The sequence below is a fragment of the Pelodiscus sinensis genome, chromosome 5 (assembly GCF_052426305.1).
Source record: "Pelodiscus sinensis isolate ZL-2025 chromosome 5, ASM5242630v1, whole genome shotgun sequence".
NCBI classification, from domain to species: Eukaryota; Metazoa; Chordata; order Testudines; family Trionychidae; genus Pelodiscus; species Pelodiscus sinensis.
In genome coordinates, this window is record NC_143056.1 from 19,499,584 (window position 1) to 19,513,047 (window position 13,464).

The 13,464-nt window shown below is 44.2% G+C and overlaps 1 protein-coding gene across 5 annotated transcripts in view; it reads right to left on the bottom strand.

The window, feature by feature from the left end:
- The window catches only part of KIF26A (kinesin family member 26A), a 148,414-nt gene that overhangs the window by 76,879 nt on the left and 58,071 nt on the right, over nt 1-13,464 (bottom strand). For all 5 annotated transcript variants that reach the window (XM_075926463.2, XM_075926464.2, XM_089778339.1 and 2 more), the window contains one exon: nt 218-384. In XM_075926463.2, coding sequence (XP_075782578.2) covers nt 218-384 — 167 coding nt within the window. The remainder of the gene's footprint in view (nt 1-217; nt 385-13,464) is intronic.

Consider the following 13,464-nt stretch of genomic DNA (forward strand, 5'->3'; position numbering starts at 1 on the left):
ACATTAGCATCCCTTTTCCGGAAAAGGGGTGCAGTGTAGACACAGCCACTCAAGTCTCCAGAAATAAACCATGACCACTGGTGCAAGGCCAGTCCCTGGAGAAGGTGGTTACCTTCCTTTTCAGCAGTTACCACCGTATCCTAACGTAAACAGTTGTTCACATGGAAAACGACAAACATCTATTAGCACTTATGTAAATTGTAAAGATGAACACTACCTTATGAAGAATGAAGCCGCAGCGGAAGTACCAGCAGAGGCCCCAGCAGGAGCAACCAAACTCTGCGAGGTCAGTAAGCTGCCTGTTCCAGTTTGGTCACAGTTGTTCTGCCCTGAGGCAACATGAACATTAGGACTTTCCCGTCCACCTTCTGTTGCCGTTTCTGCCTGAAAAAAATAATTGTAGAGATACATATGCAGATCTAGACGTATGAACATAGATTACACATATGGCAGCCTGAATTTTAAAATGGTGCTTCTAGATCACATCCTTTGCAACCCGTGCTTAAAAGCACACCCACAGCAAAGAAAAAGTAATGAAAGTGTACAAGCATGCCATAGAGGGCCTTGTAATGGAGAAGGTTAAAACCATGACCACAACAGACAAACAGAGTAATACAGAGACCCTTTGTTATGGATAATGCACAGTTAAACAGTTTGACAAGCATGAAGAAATGGAAAACGATAAGCAGAACCCTTTTGTTTTACAGTGCTATTTTGCAGCTGGCAGAACAGTTTATCTGGTTCAGTTATAACTGTCAGGAATTGTTTCTCAGTGGCACATCATCTACGAGGCCTATCTGTTTAAAAGGAGCTAAACAAACAGTCATATTTGTAACTTGTTTCCATATGAACAAGACACAAAGTAAAAAAAAAAAATTTTTTTTTTAAACACCATCTATATAAGCCTTTGTTCTGCTGTTTTTCTAATATCATTGGTCTCAGTGGCACATGTAGGTTACATTTTTGTCTCCTGCAAATGATATCTGTGCAAAGAACAGAAGTGCACAGGGATGAATCATTTTCAGTGCAAAGTCCCAAATCAACAGTGCTTGAGGGAATTTGTTTCGGGTCTTTTTTTCCTGCCAAAATATCATAGAAATATGTATTCTGAAAGACAGACAGACACTGTCAAATAAGTATCTTACATTTAGGCCCATTAACTCTCCCATCGCCAAGTTTCATTAAGAGAGTTATGATATCCATGGCAGTCTACTAAAATATACAACCATAGAGCTGGAAAAAGTGTTCTTTTGGGGAGAACACACTAAGTAAAGACGACACCACAATAAATATTTGACGGACGAGTTAATTGCTTCATGTATGATAATATAGGGTGTTTAGGTCATTTGAAATACTACTGACATTTCCAAATAATTAGTTAATATAAATTCGAGAAACAGAGACAGACTTGTAAAACAAGCACACATGCAACTGAATACTCCCTGCAATGCCACCAAACTTTAAATTATTTTAGGCCACCAGAGATCAAGTTTTGTAACTTCAGAGATGAAGACATTAGGGATAGCTCAGTGGTTTGAGTAGTGGCCTGCTAAACCCAGGATACTGAGTTCAATTCTTGCAGAGGCCAATTTGGGCAAAAATTTGTCAGGGATGATACTTGGTCCTGCTGTGAAGGCAGAGGACTGGACTTGATGACCTTTCAAGGTCCCTTCCAGTTCTAGGAAATAGGTAATCTCCATTAAGGTATGTGTTACAAAGTTGCAGTGATGGTGCCTCTATCACATTTAAAAAAATCCAAACTGAACTTCTCTCATATCAGAGCTGGAATGACAAAAAAAAAAAAAAAAAAAAGTCTTCAGATGTCAAGCATAGAGTTTCATTTAAGGCCCAATTCTTAGAAGTGCTGAGTCCATCTTGACAAGTTCTGGACACCTGCAATTCCCACTGAAGTCTAAGGATCTGACCGTTACAGAGTTTTGTTAGAGAGACTTGTTAAGTTGTTGATGTTTTCCCCATAGCAATTCAAAAGAAAAAAAATAAATTAGGGATGTGAATGGTTAACCGGAAGGCCTCACCCTTAATGAATGAGGCTTATTGATTCCAGTTAACCGGTGGGGGCTGGAGCAACTCCCCTCTCCCCACAAGGGTATGTGGCTGCTCCAGCTCCATGGAGCCCACCACAGGCAGAGGTGCTCCAGCTAGCCAGACCAGCCTCTGTCTGTGGTGGGCCCAGCCCAGGTGCATGGCATGCAGGGGCACTGTAGCCTGGCTGCAGCTGAAGCAGCCCTCCCACTCATCGCCCTTTAATTGCTTAACCAGTTAATTATACTAGGGATATTAAGGACTGGTTGTCTAGTCAATCCCCCACCCCATGGCTGCCTCTATCAGTCAATTAACCAATAAAATGGGGTTTTACACCTCTAATTTTAATCGACTGATTTAGGAATCTTGATCCAAGAAAATCTGCCATACATCAATCCAAAAATTACATATTTTAATTTGTCGTAATTATAAGGGCCAAAGCCCGATCTCCACTGATTTATACAAGCCCCTCAAGAAATTTCTGTGAAAAGCTGGGATTTATGCAACAATGTTTTGTGGCTAGCAGGACACTTACTGATTTAAGTTACAAAATTACAGAAGCAGCAAAGATTTATGAAATACTAGATTTTCTGTGCAGACATTTCATAATCTAAAGCTAAAAGTAAAATTTGCACAGCTAACATGATACTTGATGGAATTTCAAGAAAATAGAGATTTGATGACTCAGTATAATCTGTTGATCAGAGAACCTTTTATTTTCCCCACCACATTCATTTAATAGATCTCTGTTGCTGAATGACTTTATGTCGAATACTCATATAATAGAAGTGGATTTACCATATTTTCTCTGAAGTTATTATATATTCTATGCAGACAATGGTGCTGATAATTACCATCCAGTTTTTACCCCTTTCAGAATCCACGGGGCTAAATTTCCAAAATTAACTAGTGGTTTTAGACACCTCAGATGTGTGAGTGCCTAACTTCAGAGGCCTTAATGGGACCTGATTTTCAGAGGGCAGATGCTCAGGACTTTCTATACATCACTTTCCCCACAATCACCCACCCACCCAAGCTGTCTAGTTGAGTACACCAAAGTTGCAATACCTAAAATCACTAGTTGTTTTTGAAAATTTAGCCTACAGTTTCCTCGTTAGTAAAAAATATTTTATTCTTTCTTCGATATAAATCTCCCTTTAAGAACAATGACAGGTGGGATTGAAAGGAGAGTGCATTGATTCTTGGAAAAGAAAAAAAATGGGAACAAGACAAATTAATCAGTGAAATAATGCATTTAAAGGCAATCTATATCTTTCCATTAAGTCTTTTATTACTCAATTAGTATTCTTAAACTCAGAGGTAACATCAGTTTTGCAACATATTGACAGACTGAGCAAAACAAAAAAAGGTTCTTCAAAGCTTAGGATTCATTTCTGGTAGTGTTTGCACCACCGGAAGTGAGCATGCCTACTTGTGGGGTTCTAGAGCTCCCCAAGCCAGACCATCTGCACTGCAATTTTACATCCCCATAGCCTCATCCCAAGTCACCATCTGCAGTTACTGTGAATTGCTGCAATGCAGACATTCCTTAAGTTATTTAGGAGCCTACACTCCACTGACTTTCAATTAGACTTAGGCTCCTAAGTCCCTAAGTAACAGAGTCTAAATCCCACCCTAAATGCCTCAACTCCTTTAGAAAATGATGAGGACCCTAAATTAGATAGGCATTGTAAGGCTGAACACGAGGATACCTAAATATCTTTAGAAGTTTGGGACTTAGGCTCTTTTTAAAATGTTACCTTAATGGTTCAATGATGTCTGTGAAAGCCACCCACCTAAATTACCAGACATTGAATCAGGCCCTAAAAGTGCTATTATTGGTATTAGAGAATTGTAGCACTGTTAAGTATTTGGCACTAAGAAGTGGTCTGCTCCTGAAGTGCGATTAGCGATGGACTTCCCATTCCTTGGCTCTACTGATGGGTCGCTGGAGACCAGAACTGATTGCAATGAGCACTTCATGCAGGGCAGACTCAGCATCACACAGAGATGGACGCTCACAACCAACCCAAGGAGCCTTTTATAGACAATGTTTTCTAAGGGTGAAGCAAAGAGTGAGGGGTGGGGGGACTGAAGGAGTAGGGAACCTACAGAAAGCGATGGTTAGGGAAGGCAGAGGATGAGAGTAGGACAAGTAGGTCCTTTACTTTCACCCCGGTAGAAAGTCCATGCCAGGATCTATCAGTGGGCCCAGTGTAGGGCACAATGTCCTTAGCATGTGGGGGGGGGAGGGCAGAAGGAAAACACACACACACCAATCCTTCATGGCTAGTGGTTGAATGCCCCAGTGCTCTAGCGGTGATTTGATGGTTCCTGGCAGGGCTGTCAAAAGGGAGAAAGCAATCCATCAGCTGCTTCTTACTGGAGCGCTGCAACAGTCCACTTTCACCTCTGCCTTCTACTGACCTATTATCAAAAACTACTGCTCTAGGTCATTCTCTGATAAGCAAGTAGAGACATTTAAAAAAAAAAAAAAAGCGTGGGAGGAGAGAGAGAAGCCAAAGATGAAGAAGAGAAAAGCAGAAGAGCAACAGAAAGCATGAGAAAAGGCAGACTGGTGCACAAGTGAGTTCCACCAGCCATCACAGAAAAGAAGTGCTGCGGATTCAAGGAATGCCAATTCAGGCATTAGAAAAAAATCAGACAACTCTGAGTCACCTGCCCTGGCTCCGAGGGTCCTCCAAAAAAAAATTATTTTTCAGTTGAGGACCCTCCCATTCACTGCAAGTTGTCACAAATAATTTCAGGATAATTTCAGCTACAGACCCTAAAGTGTTAAAGATATTAAAAGACGGTCTTGCTTTTTAATCACGAGAATTACCTCATTCACAATGCTCTTCTGAAGGATGTATTTTGAAAATGTCATTTTTCTGGGGAATAGGAGCAGGTTTGTTGATTGTTGGAGCCTTTTTTTTTTTTTTTTTTTTTTTAAGGCTACACAAGTCTGTACGAAGACAACTTCAGTAAGCTGCTGCTGAAAAGGAACTGTGCCTTCTCTGTTTACTAAATTTTCATAAATCATTCATGATCAAGTGCAGAAATCACAACCTTGCCATTATAATGTGTTACTGACTGCACTGCATATTTTAACTGCCATAGACTTCTGCTCCACAAGATTAATGGTTCCTTATAAAAATAAAATCTTAACCATTTGGAAACCAAATATTCCTCAGGGGAGGGATTTCCACCCAGCACAGGATTTAACTCCGCTCTCTCTAAGTCGCAAATTCATTGACTTCACCGAGAGCCGAAAAAGGCTAACACTTCTGAAGTGTAGAAGTAAGATTTTCAAGACTAGCTGATGTTCAGGGATCTTGAAAAGTCTCTCTAGAAAGTACTGTGGCAGCAGTAGGAATAATCAGGTCAGGACTCCCAACCTAACCTACCCTCTACCCATGGGGAACTTTTCTTAGCCTGGGCAAGATCTACCAGTCCCAGGGCCACTCGTGAAAACATGCAAACAGCGGAGTCCCAGGCAGTGCCAATGGTGCTCTCGTTGGAAGTCAGATATTTCTTACACTGGGAAGAGTGGCAATACAATTAATTTTTTAAATTAGAAGACTGAAATATGCCAGTAATGGGAACCTTATTGAGAGTATGGGTGAAAACCAGGGGACCTGGAGAAGTGAAACTAAGACCCCTTAACAATTCTTGCATTGCTTCTCAGTGTTGGGCTTGTACATTCTTACACATACCACTCACCTCTCACTCCAGTTAGGAGCAGAGGTGAGTTAGACAGAAACCCACACAGCAGCTCCATCCGATCTTAGCCATTCATAGGGTGCCAATCATTGTAATTAGCACAGAATCACTGCAATAAGGAATTTTTAAAAGACTAATTCCAACTTGGTCTCAAACTCAAACTACTTTTCTTTAATATGTTTGGGGGAAAAAAGTCCTTGTAAATCTTTACATGACACCACGGAGCAGATTGGTTTAAGGGCATAAAAGGCAGTTACTCAGAGAAGGTAAAGATTTTCCAGCAGGTCTGCTGAAGCAGGTGGAAGATGGGGTAGCCAGACACATAAATCCACGTAATGTAGATGGGAAAGAACTAACAAGATATCTAAACAACAGGTAGAGAGGCAACCAGAATCAAGCGTGGAGGGATTAGCAAATGAAGGGGTAGCGAGTGAGCATCCCTGCTCCCGTTTGCTTCCAGGGATAAAACAAGCCAAAGATGGTGTCACATTTTCCCACCTCTCCAGCCTGCTAGTACATTCGCTAGGGCTGTACAAAAGAAGAAAATTGGGTCCTTTCTCTGTATGCTAATATATAGGCTTGTGAGACAGGAGCTCAGGAAATATCTACATGGGTTTAAATGCATCAAACTTCTCCAAAATTACATTGTAGATAATTTCACAACATATCAGCTAGTCAGGTACATAATATTGTGTCTACCCATAACCAGATTAAGTAACAATAACAGCTCTAGCAAGCTCTTAAATGGTTATAAAAAGTTTGAGGTCCAAAGCCAAAAATTCAGCCAGAATGTTTCCAGTCTCTGGACACTGACCTTTGTTTCATAGATGCCAAGGCCAGAGAGGACCATTGAGATCATTCAGTCTGACCTCCAGGATAACACAGGCCTCAGAATTTCCCAGAAATACTCAACAAGCCAGCCTGCTGATGCTTTGCTCCAGTGGAATAGTAATTGTAAAATCATGTGCATAAACTGCCACTGGGGATAGAGAAGAAACAAAAGAGAAGGACAGATAAATGTGTAGACCATAAAATTAAAGGTGGGAGAAAACCAGAAAGGAAGGTCAAGAGAAAGGAAACAGTTTTGGTTTCTAAATATAAAAAAACTAGAGACTATAAATAAAAGGAAACAAATTTAAAGTGAGTGGACAGACCTAATTGTCCTCTCACTAATCCACACGTAAAACTGCATTAACTCTACTCACACTAACTGAATTATTCCTAATCTACAGTATACCATGGACAAATGGGACCAAACCTGGGATCTCTGGAGCTTAGTGCACAAGCCTCTGCCACATCACCAATAGCCAGCTGGCTCTCAGCTAAAGCTGCAGAGGAGACTCATTCTCTCTCTCTGTAAGTGGTTTAAGTGCCACTTCATGGGACAGCGAACCACTCCCATTAGGTGTGGGGGTTACAACAGCAGCATGAGATCAAAATTGGAAATAGTTTCCTTTCTAAACACTGGGCCAATCTTGCAAGCATTCTACACGCAGAACTCTTAACAGAAGACAAAGCAAACTTTTGTATGTCAAGCTCTTGCAGGATTGGACCTGTGGTTTTGCCTCAGAGCTTGCAGTTTTAAGTCCGTCTTCCCCCCTCCCCTTAATCCAATATGTTCCACTTTACAACTATAGCGGTCACAGCTAATTAAAATGTCAAAATTGCTTGGCCTAACAAGTTTGCATTTTATATAAGCTACTGTTTGTACATGCAACAATAATAAATAATTTTACCAAAAAGTGATTCACACTAAGACTCTATGACCTACTATCATTAACTGGAACAAATGTGACGTAAACCACTATCTGGGTAATTCTCAGACTATAAACCTTCCTTCTTTCCCCTCCTCCCCCGAGCATAGATGAAAGACATTCACAGACTGGAAATGAAATTTCTCCATTTCTGACTGACAAAAGGTACCATGAAGTAAATGCCCATTTGAACTGAGACATGTTTGGGATGAACTTTTTACTACCACTTGACAATGTTTCCACTGGGGCTTGTAATAAACTACTAAGGCAGTTTAACACTAAAACTACACTACTAGTGGTTTTATAACCTGCAGCTGCGGTGTGGTAAGAAGAATGCCATCTCCTATAATTTGCACCTAAACCTGTAATGTCAGCCTTTTATGTGCATCACATGCTCTCTGTGATTCAAATACAGACTTATCCCAAAAAAGGAATCACTGCTAGTCTACATATGTGATTTTATAACACCTCACTTAATATTTCTCTCCCCAACCAAACACACCAGCAGCAGAAGTGGAGCAATGGGGCCCAGTTTGCCATCTTCCCCCCCATCACCACCACTGCATTGCTCCCCTTCCTGCCAGTAAGGGGTGGGACAGTCCTACCCCTCCCGTGAGCAATCTGCCAGGAGAGCAGTGAGCTAGTACCACGTTCCTCCACTTCCCTCGCCACTGCCAGTAAGTGCACGGGAACCGAACCCCTGCTGCGGGTGCCAGACCCCCCTGCTTGTTTTCTTGGATGCCCAGAGACTCTGGCCCTACTAGCTGCTGACTGGCTCCAGCCCATGACAGTGGGGGCACATGCCCCCTCATGCCCCTCTATGACTCTCCTCTGACTGTTAAAGCAGTCCTACCCTCCCTCCCCCAGCAGCCCAGGTATCACTCCAGCAGGGAGGGAGAGAGCCAAGGAAACAGGCTTCAGCATGCACGTTTGTGGGCATGCACATGAGGGTTGCAAGGTACCTGGTTTCCACTGGAACGTCTGGTTGAAAAAAAGAGGGACTCGGGTGGTGCTGATCAGCACTGCCAAGAGACCCTGCCATTAAAAGTCCAGTCAGTGGTGCAGCAGGTGCCCAAGGCTCAGGCATAAGAACAGCCATACTGGGTCAGACCAAAGATCCATCTAGCCCAGTATCCGGTCTTCTGACAGTGGCCAATGCCAGATGCCCCAGAGGGACTGAACAGAACAGGGAATCTTCAAGCAATCCGACGAGGAGTCCTGTGGCACCTTATAGACTAACTGCAGTGTAGGAGCATAAGCTTTCGTGGGCAAAGACCCACTTCATTTGCTTCATCTGACGAAGTCGGTCTTTGCCCACGAAAGCTTATGCTCCTACACTTCAGTTAGTCTATAAGGTGCCACAGGACTCCTCGTCGCTTTTGCAGATTCAGACTAACACGGCTACCCCTCTGATACTTCAAGCAATCCCTCTCCCATCACCCATTCCCAGCCTCTGACAGAAGTTAGGGACACCATTCCCACCCATCCTGACTAATAGCCATTGATGGATCTAACCTCCATGAATGTATCTAGTTCCTTCTTGAACCCCATTAAAGTTCTTCACTTCACAACATCCTCTTGCAAGGAGTTTCACAGGTTGCTTGTGTGCTGTATGTAGAAAAACTTCCTTTTGTTTGTTTTAAACCTGCTACCTATTAATTTCATTTGGTGGCCCCCTAGTTCTTATGTTACAGGAACCAGTAAATAACTTTACCTTATTCTTTTTCTCCATACGGGTCATGATTTTATAGTCCTCTATCATATCCTTTAGTCTCCGCTTTTCTAAGCTGAAAAGTCCCAGTCTTTTTAATCTTTCTTCAGATGGCACATGTTCAAACCCCTAATCATTTGTTGCCCTTTTCTGAATCTTTTCTCATGCTAATATATCTTTGAGATAAGGCGACTATATCTATATGCAGAACTCAAGATGTGTGCGTAACATGGTTTTATATAGAGGCAATAGGATATTCTCAGTTTTATTTTTTATCCCTTTTTTTAAATGATTCCTAACATTGTTTGCTTTTTTGGTTGCCGCCGCACATTGAGTGGATGTTTTCAGAGAACTGTGCACAATGACTCCAAGATCTCTCTAGATTAGTTATACCTAAATTAGTCCCCATCATATTGTATGTAGAGTTGGAATTATTTTTTCAAAAATGTATCACTTTGCATTTATCAATATTAAATTTCATTTGCCATTTTTTGTTGCCCAATCACTTAGTTTGGTGAGATCTTTTTGAAGCTCTTCACAGTCTGCTTTGGTCTTCACTATCTTGAGCAGTTTAGTATCATCTGCAAATTTTGCCACCTCATTATTTACCCCTTTCTCCAGATCATTTATAAATAGGTTAATTAGGATAGGTCCCAATACGGACCCTCGGGGGACCCCGCTAGTTACCTCTCTCCATTCTGAAGACTGACCATTTATTCCTACCCTCTGCTACCTGTCTTAACCAGTTATCAATCCATGAGAGGATCTTCCCTCTTATCCCATAACAACTTATTTTACCTAAGAGCCTTTGATAAGGGACCTTGTCAAAGGCTTTCCGGAAATCTAAGTACACTATATCTACTGGATTCCCCTTGTCCACATGTTTGTTGACCCTCTCAAAGAACTCTAGTAGATTAGTAAGGCAGGATTTCCCTTTACAGAAGCCATGTTGACTTTCCCCCAACAAACTGTGTTCATCTGTATGTCTGACAAGTCTATTCTTTACTATAGTTTCCACTAATTTGCCCAATATTCGCGTTGGACTTACTGGTCTCAGACTCCCCACCTGCCCTAGCTCCATGCAGTTCCCAGAAGCGGCCACCAGATCGCTGTGGCCCTTAGGTACAGGAAGGCTCTGCACACTGCTACCGACCCACCCCCTCCCCAACAGGTGCTGGCACCACACCTACCATTGGCTGAGAACTACAACCAATGGGAGCTGAGATGGTGGTGCCTGCAGGTGTGAGCATGTAGAGCCTCCTTGTGTGTAGGGGCCACAAGAACCCGGTGGCTACTTCGTGGAGCCACAGTAAGTGCTGCCAGGACTCCACAGCCTCTCATGCACCTAAGACCCTTCCTGGAGCCTGAACAAGCTCTTAAGCATGTACATCACTGTGGCACTGAGGCTCATGAGATCTTATTTACCGTTGCTCATGCACAAATATTCAGGTTCTGCTAATTTTCATGCCTGAAGTAATACCAGTAAGAAGAAAAAAAAGTGACACTCACTTAAAGCACGGGTACATGAAGTGAGGTGCCTGCTGATTGCATACAACATTGTGAGAGCCAAGTGCTCCTTCTGCATTCAATCAAAGTGCCGCTATGGTTCAATCAGCCCACTCTGCAAATTCTAGGTACGCAAGCAGACTTAGCAAAACTACTCTATCCCGAGAGACCATCTAGGTTACGACACTCTTGTGGCCCAATGAGGTACATCAATGAGGGGCAACATGTTCATTAGCTTAGGATTTGTTCTCCCTATTGAAGACCAATCAGAGGAAAGGCCTTTCTATTTGTGCAAACTTCCACTAATCTGATGTTTCTTTAAGGCAGGGTAGGGAACCTCCGGCCCATGAACCACACGTGGTTCATCTGGGTTACCCACTGGCCAGCTGCCTGACTGTTTACCTGAGTGCCCACAGGTATGTAGCCTTGCACTTCACTGTTCTGGGCCACTGGGGGCTGCAAGGTTCCATGTCTGAAGATGTTCTAATAAACAAGCCATCTGGTGGCCTGCCAGCAGGTAACCCTAACAAACCACATGAAGCTGGCATGCCAGAGGTTCCCCATCCCTGCTTTATGAGAAGGGAAGAAAGATCGTCATGCAAGGTATAGAACTCTGAATCACAAGGTCTCACGTGGGCTTTCCTAGCTCTGCCACAGACTTTCCATGTGATTTTGGAAAAGTCACTTAATCTCACTATGCTTCACTCTCCCACCTGTAAAATGGAGATGATAATTTCCTACCCTAGAGCACCCTCATTAATATTGTGAGGCACTCAGATATTCTGATAAGCAGTATAAAAATGCCAATAAAGAAGACAGAAATGAGCAATACTCATTTCTAATCATGCATTTTTGGGCTTGGGTGTTAATTTTAACTACTTTACAGAAAACAATGTTAGGGACTAAACTTCCTGTCAGGTGGTGAGTACACTATGTGACTAGCATCTTGACTAAAAACATACTAGCTCTGGCCATCAGAGAGAGGAATTGGGCCCTAAGCACACACAAATCTACTGAACAAGCCTCTGTGACAGGCCTAAAAATTTATGCTGCCCTCTGGGCTACAAGCATGTGACTCCTCACTAAGTCAGTCTACCCACGGGACAGTTCAGTCAGTAGGCAAAGCCATAAAAGAGAAAGAACAATGGAGTTCCAAGGCAATTCATAAGCAAGCAATGCTGGGCAACTCCTTTATCCTCAGTGCCATCCATATGTACCCCACCAGAGCCAAACAGCTTGTGGAATTTACTACAGCCCCAGAGCTCACATAACACACAACAGTTCTTGATCAGGACTGCTTGGGTGGTTTTTTTTTTTTTTTTTTTTTTTTTTTTAACTAAACAGGAGTCTAACCTGGGTATGTTAACAGGCAGGGGGGGAAACTCGCACTTGTCACCTCCAATCACTAGAGTGTACCAGAAGGAGGAGGATATCAAAAGCAATACAGAGGATCACCACCACTGCACAGATGGACAGATTGTTTCCCTCCCCAACCCATCAAAGGAAGAGTCCTTTCCCCTATCTACCCAACCAGACATCTATTTACATGGCCATCATCACCATAGCATCCGAGTTCCTACCCTGATAAATCACTGGTAGTTTGAGACACCTGACAGCATGGGTGGGTTGAGCCTCCCTGTTTGTCCAACTGGTCAGTCAGTAGCCTTCCCTGTCAGCATGTGGCCCCTTTCAAATTCTGCCTTGAAATGAGAATCTACAGGCAGTCCCCAGGTTACGTACAAGATAGGGACTGTAGGTTTGTTCTTAAGTTGAATCTGTATGTAAGTCGGAACTGGCGTCAGCCGCTGCTGAAACTGACCGCCAGTTCTGACTTACATACAGAATCAACTTAAGAACCCCAGGCGTCCCCAAGTCAGCTGCTGCTGAAACTGATCAGCAGCTGATTCCAGGAAGCCCGGGGAAGAGCAACTCCGCCTGGGGCTTCTTGTAGTCAGCGCTGGTCAGTTTCAGCAGAAGCTGACTTGGGGACGCCTGGGGCAGAGCAGCTGGGGTGCTGCTGGGTTGCTCCAGTAGCGCCGCTCCTCGGTGCTACTAGACCAACCCAGCAGCACCCCATCTGCTCTGCCCCAGGCGTCCTGATTCAGCCGCTGCTGAAACTGACCAGCAGCGGCTGAATCAGGACCTGGGGCAGAGCAGCTGGGGTGCTGCCGGGTTAGTCCAGTAGTGCCCAGAGCGGCCAATCGGCAGCGCCCCAGCTGCTCTGCCCCAGAGTCCAAAACAAAAGCCTGGTCTGCTGGGGGGGGGGGGGGGGGGGGGAGAAGCACACTAGCTGCGCCCCCCCCCCCCCAGCAGACCAGGGACACAGGGAGCAGAGCCGCAGCAGCAGCGGGGTGCCACGCCTCTGAGGCTTTGCTCTGGCAAAGCCTCAGAGGCGCGGGACCCCGCCGCGGCTGCGGCTTCAGTCCGGGTGCCTGTGGTCTGCTGGGGACGGTCCCCAGCAGACCACAGGCACCCAGACTGAAGCGGCAGCAGCGGCGGTTCCCCGCGCTTCTGAGGCTTTGTTCTGGCAAAGCCTCAGAAGCGTGGGAACCCGCCCGGTGCCCCTGGTCTGCTGGAGACGGTCTCCAGCAGACCAGGGGCACCGGAGCAGCTTACGAACGGGGCTCTCTCGCCCCGACCTCTGTCGTAAGTCGGGGACTGCCTGTACTGTTAGGATCAGGGACTTGCACAGTTAAACTTCTAACGTCACTCCCACAAGCCTCATTG